The sequence below is a fragment of the Oncorhynchus mykiss genome, chromosome 11 (genome assembly GCF_057628025.1).
Source record: "Oncorhynchus mykiss isolate SJ-2025 chromosome 11, ASM5762802v1, whole genome shotgun sequence".
In the NCBI taxonomy this organism is placed as follows: Eukaryota; Metazoa; Chordata; class Actinopteri; order Salmoniformes; family Salmonidae; genus Oncorhynchus; species Oncorhynchus mykiss.
In genome coordinates this window covers 48248216-48262498 of record NC_143032.1, presented here as the reverse complement: position 1 = coordinate 48262498, position 14283 = coordinate 48248216, and the positions used below count along the sequence as shown (strand labels likewise).

Sequence of the window (14283 nt, the reverse complement as noted above, 5' to 3'; positions counted from 1 at the left end):
ACCAAACTGTTTCTGGATGGTTGGGAGATGTTGCTCTCGGAGGATGTGTTGGTACCATTCTTTATTCATGGCTGTGTTCTTAGGCAAAATTGTGAGTGAGTCCACTCCATTGGCTGAGAAGCAACACCACACATGAATGGTCTCAGGATGCTTTATTGTTGGCATGACACAGGACTGATGGTAGCGCCCACCTTGTCTTCTCCGGACAAGCTTTTTTCCGGATGCCCCAAACAATCGGAAAGGGGATTCATCATTGAAAATGACTTTACACCAGTCCTCAGCAGTCCAATCCCTGTATCTTTTGCAGAATATCAGTCTGTCCCTGATGTTTTTCCTGGAGAGAAGTGGCTTCTTTGCTGCCCTTCATGACCCCAGGCCATCCTCCAAAAGTCTTCGCCTCACTGTGTGTGCAGATGCACTCACACCTGCCTGCTGCCATTCCTGAGCAAGCTCTGTACTGGTGGTGCCCCGATCCCGCAGCTGAATCAACTTTAGGAGACGGCCCTGGCGCTTGCTGGACTTTCTTGGGCGCCCTGAAGCCTTCTTCACAACAACTGAACCACTCTCCTTGAAGTTCTTGATGATCCGATAAATCGTTGATTTAGGTACAACCTCACTGGCAGCAATATCCTTGCCTGTGAAGCCCTTTTTGTGCAAAACAATGATGACGGCACGTGTTTCCTTGCAGTTAACCATGATTGACAGAGGAAGAACAATGATTCCAAGCACCACCCTCCTTTTGAAGCTTCCAGTCTATTTTTTTAACTCAATCAGCATGACAGAGTGATCTCCAGCCTTGTCCTCGTCAACACTCACACCTGTGTTAACGAGAGAATCACTGACATGATGTCAGCTGGTCCTTTTGTGGCAGGGCTGAAATGCAGTGGAAATGTTTTGGGGGGGATTCAGTTCATTTGCATGGCAAAGAGGGACTTTGCAATTAATTGCAATTCATCTGATCACTCGTCATAACATTCTGGAGTATATGCAAATTGCCATCATACATACTGAGGCAGCAGACTTTGTGAAAATTAATATTTGTGTCATTCTCAAAACTTTTGGCCACTACTGTAGATTGTATTGGGGGGAGAGGGAAAGGATATGGTCTCAATGTACAATAAGATGGTCTTAGGCATCCCTGTATGTAGCCTAGTGCACTCATTGTTTTTTCCTACTTCGTCCACTTCTCGGAGAAGGGGGCTCTCCTCCTTCAACTGGGAAGGTTTCTTGTAACTAGGGCTTCATTGGCGCTTGTGAATTCCATCCTTTGCGTTCCCTTCCATACCCACTGCACTGCTGGGAACAGAGCTGAGGCTCGATCCCCTTTTCCTACAGTAACTGTCTGATTGGAATCTATTCCTTGCGTCTCTCTTTCAGCTTAGCAGCCTGGCCGAATCGAATGGACCAACCGTGGATTTTGATCTCCTTCCCCCCTGTGACCTCAGAATGTTAATTTTGGTTTGATAGTTCCACAGTTTGAAGGTTACCATGCTTGGGTATTTAGCGTCATTTTGTTTCATGCCGATCCTGTGGCATCGTTCCAGATCTTCTGGTGATATAGCCATGTGAAGTTCCTCTGATATCAGTTTGACCACATAGCTGGTACGGTCACCTTTTTCCTCATTTTCCGGTAAGGACAATATTCTCATGCTGTTTCGTCTAATTCTATTTTATTGCTGGTCCAATTCATTTTCTAATGTTTGCAACTTTGTTTCCAAAAGACTCATTTTGTTATCTTGCTCATTCATTCAAATGCCTTGTTGTGCGTGTGACACGATCGCCTCTACATTCTTTTCGAGCAAATCCACTTTTGTAATAACAAATTGTAGAAGTTGTTTGGATTCGTGTCACCGCTCTGTTTTACCAACTGATTGGTTCGCAGTTGTACATAACAGTTGCTTGGGGATATATAGATTTAGAGATTTTTGAGGCTTACTGTAAACTTTGTTGTCTGGTTTCTACATATAACCACAGTTTTGTCGGTACAAACGTGCTATTTTGGGCAAATCAAGTACAACACTGAGTACCCCTCTTCATATTTTCAAGCAGTGGTGGCTGCATCATGTTATGGATACGCTTGTCATAGGCAAGTACTAGGGAGTTTTTGTTGTTGATAAAAATAAATGGAATAGAGCGAAGCACAGGCAAAGTCCTAGAGGAAAACCTGGTTCAGTCTGCTTTCCAACAGACACTGGGAGACAAATTCGTCTTTAGCAGGACAATAACCTAAAACTCAAGGCCAAATACACACTGGAGTTCCTTCCACTTTGACATTACAGTTTTTTATTTAGAATGTTGAGAATTTCTTTTTGAATTTGTTCCATTTTAATCCCGATTTGTAACACAGCAAAATGTGGAAAAAGTCAAGGGGTGTGAATACTTTCTGAAGCCACTGTCGTTTTTGAATTAACTTGTTGAATTCCATTTGATATCAACCAAAGCTTGAAACCCTTGGCCTATATGTATTGTCTAGTTTTAGTTGAGTCCTGGGTTGAATTGAAACAATAGCTGTGGATTACTTCACAAATGCTATATAGGCCTAAATTTGCATCATTGATGATATATCATTGAAATATGGTTATCTTTCATTTGCTCTGTTAAACCTATCCTTTAGAATGTCTTATATAACAACAGTGAATCTATTAAGTGGAGACTTGGTTAAAGCCCTGGATGGGAGACCAAAGACAGATCAATTCCCAAGTAGGAGTTGCTGCTCAGTATAGTTTGTTTTCTTATAGTGGATATTACGTTGAAGATCTGACATTGTTTTAAATGTACAAATTCAACATATTTTATGCAAAGTTTGTCTGTGTTGAAAATCGATGACATAATCCTGTGGGTGAAATTTCACCTTCAAAACAACAGTTGAAACTGCAGCAGGTTGATGACTTAAAAAAAAATCCTATGTATTTTCCTCGTAGATTCCACGTCACAATACGTTGACAAATTATGTTGAAACAACATTGTTTTAATCAGTTTGTTCCCAGTGGGAAGGCATTCCAGGATTCAACAATACCTATAATGCCAAAGTAATACTTTGACGAGGTAAAAATTCCATATTATATGTATTGACTAAACAGAACCAAATAGAACCCAAAAGAATAAATTACGTTTACCCCAATATTCTCTGCTTCGTACTCCTCCTGCTCCGACTTTAAGGTCAGCTGGATAAAAAGCTGCTGCAGTTTCTCGTTGCAGTAATTTATACAGAACTGTTCAAAACTGGAATTGACAGACAACATATTTCAATTGAAGTGCACTTTAAAATGTAGCCCAATAGTTTTCTACAATGTACTGCACAACTTAGGTCCACCTACCTGTTGACATAGAAAACTTCAAAGCCATAAATGTCTAGGAGACCAATTACTGTCTTCCTTGAAGAGTCCTGTCGAAAAGATTTCAGGAAACTGTGGTCATTCACACGGATCACCAATGCTCCTGTTTTATCTTGACATGTACTTTTCACTTACTGTATCTGCTAACCTTATTTTCCATGGAGTCGTTGATTTTATTGACCAGCCAGGTGAAGGTGCGTCCATAAATGGCTTTGGCGAGGGCATCTCTGGCATAGATGGCATGGTCCACTGTGAACGGGCTGAGCACCTGGATGTTGATGAAAAAGAAGGCACACATTAACAACTACCTGACCTGACGAGTGAGTTAAGTTAGAAATGCCCATTATTAGTGAGTGTAGTCCCTGCCTTCTCTCTCGACATTCATTCATTCATTCATTCATTTAGTCATTCACCACCCCTCTTCTCCTTCTCACCTCATCTGTTTTGGCCTCAATCTTCCTGGATGTCAGCCCCTCCTGCAGCACTTGAACATTGACGCCCAGCAACTACAGATGATCACACACAACACAAAGTCAGCAAAGTACAGGGACCGTGGTCTGCAAAGCATTGTTGTGGAGTGTCGTAAGGACTAGCAAGGCATTGGCATGGTGTTGTTGTGGAGTGTCTAAGGACTAGCAAGGCATTGGCATGGTGTTGTTGTGGAGTGTCTAAGGAATAGCAAGGCATTGGCATGGTGTTGTTGTGGAGTGTCTAAGGACTAACAAGGCATTGGCATGGTGTTGTTGTGGAGTGTCTAAGGACCAGCAAGGCATTGGCATGGTGTTGTTGTGGAGTGTCTAAGGACTAACAAGGCATTGGCATGGTGTTGTTGTGGAGTGTCTAAGGACTAACAAGGCATTGGCATGGTGTTGTTGTGGAGTGTCTAAGGACCAGCAAGGCATTGGCATGGTGTTGTTGTGGAGTGTCTAAGGACTAGCAAGGCATTGGCATGGTGTTGTTGTGGAGTGTCTAAGGACCAGCAAGGCATTGGCATGGTGTTGTTGTGGAGTGTCTAAGGACTAACAAGGCATTGACATGGTGTTGTTGTGGAGTGTCTAAGGACTAGCAAGGCATTGGCATGGTGTTGTTGTGGAGTGTCTAAGGACTAGCAAGGCATTGGCATGGTGTTGTTGTGGAGTGTCTAAGGACTAACAAGGCATTGGCATGGTGTTGTTGTGGATTGTCTAAGGACTAGCAAGGCATTGGCATGGTGTTGTGGAGTGTCTAAGGACCAGCAAGGCATTGGCATGGTGTTGTTGTGGAGTGTCTAAGGACTAGCAAGGCATTGGCATGGTGTTGTGGAGTGTCTAAGGACCAGCAAGGCATTGGCATGGTGTTGTTTTGGAGTGTCTAAGGACTAACAAGGCATTGGCATGGTGTTGTGGAGTGTCTAAGGACCAGCAAGGCATTGGCATGGTGTTGTTGTGGAGTGTCTAAGGACTAGCAAGGCATTGGCATGGTGTTGTTGTGGAGTGTCTAAGGACTAACAAGGCATTGGCATGGTGTTGTTGTGGAGTGTCTAAGGACTAGCAAGGCATTGGCATGGTGTTGTGGAGTGTCTAAGGACCAGCAAGGCATTGGCATGGTGTTGTTGTGGAGTGTCTAAGGACTAGCAAGGCATTGGCATGGTGTTGTGGAGTGTCTAAGGACCAGCAAGGCATTGGCATGGTGTTGTTGTGGAGTGTCTAAGGACTAACAAGGCATTGGCATGGTGTTGTGGAGTGTCTAAGGACCAGCAAGGCATTGGCATGGTGTTGTTGTGGAGTGTCTAAGGACTAACAAGGCATTGGCATGGTGTTGTTGTGGAGTGTCTAAGGACTAGCAAGGCATTGGCATGGTGTTGTTGTGGAGTGTCTAAGGACTAGCAAGGCATTGGCATGGTGTTGTGGAGTGTCTAAGGACCAGCAAGGCATTGGCATGGTGTTGTTGTGGAGTGTCTAAGGACTAACAAGGCATTGGCATGGTGTTGTTGTGGAGTGTCTAAGGACTAGCAAGGCATTGGCATGGTGTTGTTGTGGAGTGTCTAAGGACCAGCAAGGCATTGGCATGGTGTTGTTGTGGAGTGTCTAAGGACTAACAAGGCATTGGCATGGTGTTGTTGTGGAGTGTCTAAGGACTAACAAGGCATTGGCATGGTGTTGTTGTGGAGTGTCTAAGGACCAGCAAGGCATTGGCATGGTGTTGTTGTGGAGTGTCTAAGGACCAGCAAGGCATTGGCATGGTGTTGTTGTGGAGTGTCTAAGGACTAACAAGGCATTGGCATGGTGTTGTTGTGGAGTGTCTAAGGAATAGCAAGGCATTGGCATGGTGTTGTTGTGGAGTGTCTAAGGACTAACAAGGCATTGGCATGGTGTTGTTGTGGAGTGTCTAAGGACTAGCAAGGCATTGGCATGGTGTTGTGGAGTGTCTAAGGACCAGCAAGGCATTGGCATGGTGTTGTTGTGGAGTGTCTAAGGAATAGCAAGGCATTGGCATGGTGTTGTTGTGGAGTGTCTAAGGAATAGCAAGGCATTGGCATGGTGTTGTTGTGGAGTGTCTAAGGAATAGAAAGGCATTGGCATGGTGTTGTTGTGGAGTGTCTAAGGACTAGCAAGGCATTGGCATGGTGTTGTTGTGGAGTGTCTAAGGAATAGCAAGGCATTGGCATGGTGTTGTTGTGGAGTGTCTAAGGACTAGCAAGGCATTGGCATGGTGTTGTGGAGTGTCTAAGGACCAGCAAGGCATTGGCATGGTGTTGTTGTGGAGTGTCTAAGGACTAGCAAGGCATTGCCATGGTGTTGTTGTGGAGTGTCTAAGGACTAACAAGGCATTGGCATGGTGTTGTTGTGGAGTGTCTAAGGACTAGCAAGGCATTGGCATGGTGTTGTGGAGTGTCTAAGGACCAGCAAGGCATTGGCATGGTGTTGTTGTGGAGTGTCTAAGGACTAACAAAGCTTACTGTTGACACCCAGAGGAGCTCAGCGCTGTTGTTCAACGTGGCGTAGCCTTTGCTGTCAGGCTCAAACTGCACGTTCCCTAAGTGGAGGACGCTTGCGATGACCCCTAACAGGTCCTGTGGAGAATGGAGAAATGCGGGTTAGGGTTAGGGTTAGGGTTAGGGTTAGGGTTAGGGTTAGGGTTAGGTTTGAGGTGGTGGCCAGAGTAGTAGTAAAGCAAAAATGATGTACAGCGTAGTAGTGCACAGTATAGCACAATAAGCAATTGAATGAATGTCATCACAAAAGCTGTTTCCACAAGCAGTGTGACAGCAACTCACTTGTATGTCTCTCTCGTCAAAGTCGATGACGGACAGGGCGTTTCTCACTGTCTTCCAGTCATTCTTGTCATTGATTGAGGCCACGTTGGCACACTCGCCCTTTTTGAGAGAGGGAGTCAACATTACAGTGGCACCCATGCATGGCTCCCACCAGTTGGCCTAGCTCTAGCTAGCCCGTCAGCGGACTACAGTGGTTGCCCAAGCATGCACCAGTTAGCCTAGTCCGAGCTAGCACATCAGTTGACCACAGTGGTAGCCCATACTTGCACCAGGTAGCTGTAGTGCTGGCAGTTGCTCTCGAGGCCTAGTTGATGCAGCAGGTCCTCCTCTCCTCCCTTCACCAGCTGGTAGAAGATGTGGAAGTTCCTCTCTCCGTGGTTCTGATGGACCACTCTGGACTTCTCCAGCAGGTAGCCCAGGATGTGCCCCCCCACGGCATCCCCCTGAGAGTGCCAGACATGTGACAATGATTAATGATCCAATTAGCCTCAACAAACTGCTTATCTGAAGTGCCAGGTGGGTGGGGAATGCAATTTTTCTCCAATGCGCCATGAAGCGCAGCAAAAATATTTGAAAGAAACAATACCCTGGTATGCCTTCTGCTTACTTTAAGAACATAAACCCATCCATCCTTACCTGGATGTCAAACTGGATATCCATGTACTTCCCGAAGCGGCTAGAGTTGTCATTCTTCAGTGTTTTGGAGTTGCCGAAAGCCTGTGGAGGAAGAACAAAGGTGTTAGTCACTAAGAGGTTAACTACAATGTTTTCTTAACCTTTATTTTATTAGGCAAGTCAGTTAAGAACAAATAATTATTTTCAATGACGGCCCAGTGGGTTAACTGCCTTGTTCAGAGGCAGAACGGCAGATTTTTGCCTTGTCAGCTCAGGGATTTGATCTTGCAACCTTTCGGTTACAAGTCCAACGCTCTAACTACTAGGCTACCTGCCACCCCAAAATAAACTATGTGATCCATGGTGTGTGATAGCCTGGTCCCAGATCTGTTTGTACAATATAGTCATGATGGCAATGACTATAGCACAGCACAATGGCGAGACAACACAAACAGATCTGGGACAAGATCTGACCAGATGTGTGATAACAGTGAATGACAGGAACTGTCCGATCAGACCTCCAGCACAGGGTTGGACAACAGCATCCGGTCCCTGACATTGTCCAGTAGGGTGGTACTGGGGCAGCTCACAGCGTAGTACTGCAGGATCTTTTTGGAAGCCTCTGTCTTGCCAGCGCCACTCTCCCCAGAGATGAGGATGAAGTGGTTGTTGGCCTCAGCCAGCATGGTGTGGTAGGCATTGTCTGCCAGGGCAAAACTACAGAAATATAGTGTGTCAAGTGAAATGTATATTCACATTCCAGATTTCAAATTTCTTCAACGATGCAATGATGATAATGATGGTATATGCTGCTCCCATGCTTTAGGTCTGGACCCACCTATGGTATTTTGTCAGACAGCCGTATAAACACTGTATACATGTTGTATATGGATGATTCTACAGAAGTGGTGCAAATTGCAATCCCACCCCCTCAACAAAAAAAAAACGATTTACCAAAACAGTTAAGTCTCCAAATGTCAGACATTTATTTACATGACGATACATTCTAATTCAATCCAAGGCAATAATAAACATATTATTAAATTAATATAGTGCAAAGTCATTGTTTATACACGTATTTCAATTGAGTTGAGGTTGTTCTAATCCCTTGCTCCTAAACTTCATGTTTGACGATAAAGCTATTAACGATTTAAAATTTGCATTAACACTTTTACTTCAGTAGAACATATGGAGTTGTTATTTTATTACATTGAAACATACTGATCTAATAAGTCGTTTTGTTCATTTTTAAACATAAAAAATGCAGTCCCACCTTTTAATGTCACTACCGAAACACACATGAAAAACAGCCCCAAAGAAAAACAGCCCCAAAGCATGATGTTTCCACCCCCATGCTTCACAGTAGGTATGGTGTTCTTTGGATGCAACTCAGCATTCTTTGTCCTCCAAACACGACGAATTGAGTTTTTACCAAAAAGTTATATTATGGTTTCATCTGACCATATGACATTCTCCCAATCTTCTTCTGGATCATCCAAATGCTCTCTAGCAAACTTCAGACGGGCCTGGACATGTACTGGTTCTGGGATTTTTGCTCACCGTTCTTGTGATCATTTTGACTCCACGGGGTGAGATCTTATGTGGAGCCCCAGATCGAGGGAGATTATCAGTGGTCTTGTATGTCTTTCATTTCCTAATAATTGCTCCCACAGTTGATTTCTTCAAACCAAGCTGCTTACCTATTGCAGATTCAGTCTTCCGAGCCTGGTGCAGGTCTACAATTTTGTTTCTGGTGTCCTTTGACAGCTCTTTGGTCTTGGCCATAGTGGAGTTTGGAGTGTGACAGTTTGAGGTTGTGGACAGGTGTCTTTTATACTGATAACAAGTTCAAACAGGTGCCATTAATACAGGTAACGAGTGGAGGACAGAGGAGCCTCTTAAAGAAGAAGTTACAGGTCTGTGAGAGCCAGAAATTTTGCTTGTTTGTAGGTGACCAAATACTTATTTTCCACCATAATTTGCAAATAAATTCATTAAAAATCCTACAATGTGATTTTCTGGATTTTCTTTCATAATTTTGTCTGTCATAGTTGAAGTGTACATATGATGAAAATTATAGGCCTCTCTCAACTTTTTAAGTGGGAGAACTTGCACAATTGGTGGCTGACTAAAAACTTTTTTGCCCCAATGTATATGTCTACCTGACATATGTTGAAAGATACAGGATACAAATTTGGAGAAGAAATTCAACCCCCAATTTGTACCACTTCTGTAGAATGACCAGTATACCATGTATGGGCTTATCCTGTGGTATGACATATCCTCTCACAACTGACAATCAAAAAGATTTGCAAACAGACATGCAAAAACACACACACACACACACACACACACACACATTGGCGTGCTAATTATATGACACTCACATATGCGGTGGAAGCTCAAAAAAGTTGACGCCCATGTATATATCCATCTGTTTTTTACTGTAGATATCCAACTCTTTGTAGGGGTTCACAGACACTAGCAGAGTGCCTATATAGGTCTTCATGTGAAGAAAAACCTGGTTAATAACTGTGGTTAATATCTGTAAGTTGATAGCTGTACATTCTCTAAATGTTTCCCAGAATGTTACTTATAATATATCTTTCCTTCAACTATTGCAACAAACAGGGTCTGCAAGTGGTGTCATTATACATCATGCTATGTATGTTTTTAAATGTTGGTACTAAGTCGACCAAACTCACATAGATTAGGTTCTCACTGAAGCGTTTCTTCAGGTTGTCTAGGAAAGCAGTCTCGCTTGTGTGGGCGTCCAGCAGGACAAAGTCCTGGATCCCCACGCGGTCCCGTGCGGTCAGAGCCCCCTCCATGTCCAGCTGACCCCGGGCACACCCCTGCAGGCAAGCACATGGAAATAACATTTGATTTGAAGGGTACCTACATAAGGACTGGAAGAATGAAGAAGATAAGTGTTTCATAAATGTATTATTGTACTGCTTATGAATGCATTTTATGGATGTTTTTATGTAGTTCTACGTGATTTTTTTACAGGCATCCAAACAAAAGTGGATGGATAAGCAGGATGAATATAAGATGCGATACAAAACTTTAATATTGTCCATAAATTAATTGGACAGAACGAGGCACACCTCTCCAATCCATGAGCAAAATCAGATATTGTTTGCCTAAAACTAAGGATTTGTGTGCTTTCATGAGATAGGAAATTGATTAATATTATATCATATGTCATATTATATCATATTATATCATATGTATATCATGTGTACTGTATAACCATGCAGCCAACAATGTAAACAATTAGCAACTACACCTCCATATTGTATATTTAAGTCAAGTTGCAGAGGGGTCCTTGGTTACCCAGCGGAGGTGTGAAATCCGCAGAAAAAGCTAAAGTTAGCTGTTAGCTCTATTGAAACGAGGGCTCTGTGGGTCTCATGGGGCTTTGAAGCAGAGCCCTCTGATTGGGCAATGGTAGTCTACAGACAGAAACTAATGACTGCTACAGAGCACATAGTACAGAGGCGTCGGCCAGCGGCCCGTAAACCACCACACCACCCTCACCCTGTGCAAATGGAACAGGGGAACGACAAAACAGCGGCACATTTAAGAAAGCAGAGTGGGAAAAATTCCACCAATCTGTTTTGCATTCTCAACACCAACACTTGGTCCAAAGGTTTTTTCCCAGCTTTTGTTGGTTGGTTTTTTTCTCCTTCTTTGGAAGGCAGAAATCCTTTGATTCTCAACTCTCATTTAAACATTTTAAAAAGATAATCCATTGGATGTAATTGACACAAAGCCCTTAGTCCCCCACCCCCAAGTCCCCTTTCCTATTCCATAGCCCTCATTACTTCTGAGAAAGGCCAAGTGTTTTTGTCCTGTAAATACCATGGAGCAGAGACAAAAATAAGGTTTTTAAAATGCAGTCTACAATCCATTACATATAGTCCCCCAGCATATCCATTCAGTAATTATTCATTAGAAAACATTTAATGTCACAATCAATTTCATGCTGGCCAGTCAAAACACAATAGAGAAGATTTGCCCTATGTTTGGATGAGAAGGGGGTTCGGTTGGACAGAGGAAGGGTGAGGGCAAAGGAGGGAGGGAATGAGGGAGAGGGGCAGTATTTGTCTGATCTGAGAACCCTCTGAAATGGGGCCGTCTTGAGACAACGGGGCAGACTAAATAGTGCAGTAACGGTCTGTGTCCCGCTGTTTGCTGTGACACTCATTTAGTGTGCCTTGAGGGCGGACAATAGGGGCTTGTTCCAAGCAATCCTGTGCTGCAATTTGGACTTCATTACCCTCCTCACATGGGGCCTCATGGATGGATGGAGGGGGGCTAGTCGGATGAGAGCACCCCCCCTACCCCCCCATTAACCCACCCCCCAATCCCACCCCCTCTTCTTAACAATAACCCTCACCCCGTGTCTCTCACCAACCCCCTCTCAGCATTCTCACCCCCACTTTAAGCCAATGAGACAGGTGAACAATATCATTGAAGGCACCCCATTTGAGACGTCAAAATCAATCTACTAATATGATGGTAGTGGTGTTGGCTGTGTGGGGTATTTGTGACACCCCATTCCTTCATGGGAACAAGCATCTCTCAAGGCAGTGCAAACAGATGATGTGCAACGCTCAGAGACAGGGGGGATTTGGGAGTCTACCGTACAGCTCCATAACAGATCATATGGACAACGGGTAAATATTACTGTTAATACAACTACCTTGATGGACAATTCCTGTATTTGGAGAGTGGTCACAGTAAACCAATAACTGTGCACAAGACACTGGATCTGTGAGGGAACTGTATCGGAGACAGACTCAACACAGTGTAACATAATTCAATGGACATATGTATTTTCCATGTGTCTCTCCATCTAGGCTATACAGAATTTATAGACTGATAAAAGTGACTCATTGTCAGATCAGGGGACCAATAATTGCCTTTTAAAAATGATGATGTTTTATTTTGTCATATGCACTGGATAGGTGAAGTGAAACGTGTTGTTTTATCAGGGTCAGCCATAGTAGTGCGACGCCCCTGGAGCTTAAGGGCCTTGATGAAGGGCACATCGCCGGATATTTCACCTTGTCGGCTCAGGTATTTCGAACCAGCGACCTTAGCAGTTACTGGCCCGATGCTCTAACCGCTAGGCTAGCTGCAGCCCGCCCAATTAAAATGTAAATGAATGAATTAAGAGATGCCCCTTCGTCTCGGTCTAGAGTGTCAAACAACGTCACCTGAGACGATGTTGACCTCCTCTCGTCCCCGTGAGAGAACTGCAGGAGGGGAAAACAAACTAGCAAGACCCAGTGAAAAATAGGTCATAAACATTAGGCACCAAATGGAAGAAAATGGAATGAAACAGGGAGGGACTACAAAACACTCATGTTTGTTTTCTGTTGCAAAACATTTTCAAACGATTTCCATTGCGTGCCCTAATGTTTCCATGAGGAAAACATATCCGTCTTCTAAGGATGGAATGAATCTGCCTCCCTCCCTTCTTCTATTCCGCCCCACGGTATGGAAGCCAATCTCTTTGCCTGACCCACACGATCCTGTTACGCCCCACTAACAAAGAGTGGGCCTCCATCCCTGTCGTAAGCACTTTATCTATCTATGGTCCACTGGCTGGGCCTCTATGCCCCCCCCCCCCCCCCCCCCCCCCTCTAAATCTAACACGGTCAGGCAGTGAGCACCCAAAGGGATGATATTGGTTATTTTATCTTTTAGCATGAATCAAACTTTCGACTTTAAAGCATTTCAACTAGTTAACGCTCTTAGGGGCCAAGGAGCAGCAAGGAATGTTTTACAGTAGACCTTATGAAAAGTTAACATCCCATCTGTGAAAAGACAAAATGGTACACATACAGTACATTTGAAGCATACCTGCATTCTCCAAATCTGTGTGGGTAAGTTCTCAGTCAAACTCAGGAACGGGATGATGACATCCAGGTTGGATGTAAATTCTTCACCCTCTCTGGACCAGAGTTATGTCACATGTGTGCTGACAGTTAGTTGGCAAAAATCCAATTCTGAAGAAATTGTGTATTTACGGTACAGTCCTCTCTCTCCTCTGTAGCCGCTACCCATTAAGTAAAGATCTACCACAGGGTATGGTGGTGCTGTATACCTGCGTGCTCTGCTCCTCCACGCCGTGATCGCACTGACCCATCCTCGGGAGACTGCGGCCCAGCTGCTTAATCTATCATTCATGCCGTCGAGAACGGAGGTGGAGGGAGAGGGAGATCTTATTCGGTGCTTACCTGAGTGGTCTACTAGCTCGATGGGGTGTAACACAAAGATGCAGAAACACAATCCAATCCAACCGTCCTCCGAGTCGCTCTCGTTAAGCGTGCGCGCGTGTGTGTCATTGCAGCAGCACCACCACCACAGCAACCCCCTGCTGGCACAGCATAGGTCCTGTTAATGATATTTGATTAGACAGATAAACGACGGGCTAATTACAAACTACTCAGTTTATAGTTCTACCGGGCCACTACTATTTCATAAGGGTCCCTGACTGCTGCTGCAAATACTCCCTGCTCGACATAAGGCTGTTGTCAAGGTGCCAAACTGGGTCATATTCATTCATCCACACCATTGCAAAACGTAGCAAAATGTTTAGCAACAGAAAATAAAAACAAGTGTTTCTTATTGGATAAATTTAGATAATCCCTGTTTCCATCCTTTTTCTTCCATTTGGGGCCCAATGAATACAATCCTAATATCAAATCTCAGAGCTCTCTGATCAGAAGCTGTTAATTGTTGATTCACAAAACTTTGCTTGGAGTTTGCACAATGGAAAACTACACATGCTTGACAGGAAATGCCTAATGTTTACAAAATAATCTCCAAAAGGCCAAGGAATACCAACATAATGGCCCTTTATACTCCAATCATTCTCTCACATCATATTAGTCCACTTTTTGCCCTAATAATACACAGTTGAAATAAAAAAAGAGACCACTTTTAAAATAAAAACTTTAGCCTGAAGACTGTTTGTGGTCTTCCCCACATTTACTATTCACAGGGAAAGACCATAAGGGAGCAGTAACCTGGTTATCTCAGTAACATGGTAACCTGTAG

General features: G+C 43.9%; 1 protein-coding gene across 1 annotated transcript in view; it reads right to left on the bottom strand.

Moving 5' to 3' along the window:
• The window catches only part of LOC110535759 (unconventional myosin-Ih), a 44532-nt gene extending 30935 nt beyond the window's left edge, over positions 1 to 13597 (bottom strand). The window contains exons 1-12 of the mRNA XM_021620998.3: positions 13461 to 13597; positions 9912 to 10061; positions 9594 to 9709; positions 7725 to 7923; positions 7228 to 7308; positions 6855 to 7034; positions 6592 to 6690; positions 6274 to 6387; positions 3770 to 3841; positions 3484 to 3603; positions 3318 to 3385; positions 3117 to 3222 (exon numbers count right to left, since the gene is read on the bottom strand). Of these exons, the coding sequence (XP_021476673.2) occupies positions 3117 to 3222; positions 3318 to 3385; positions 3484 to 3603; positions 3770 to 3841; positions 6274 to 6387; positions 6592 to 6690; positions 6855 to 7034; positions 7228 to 7308; positions 7725 to 7923; positions 9594 to 9709; positions 9912 to 10037 (1281 nt within the window). The 5' untranslated portion in view covers positions 10038 to 10061; positions 13461 to 13597. The remainder of the gene's footprint in view (positions 1 to 3116; positions 3223 to 3317; positions 3386 to 3483; positions 3604 to 3769; positions 3842 to 6273; positions 6388 to 6591; positions 6691 to 6854; positions 7035 to 7227; positions 7309 to 7724; positions 7924 to 9593; positions 9710 to 9911; positions 10062 to 13460) is intronic.
• Between the last annotated feature and the right edge of the window lie 686 nt (positions 13598 to 14283).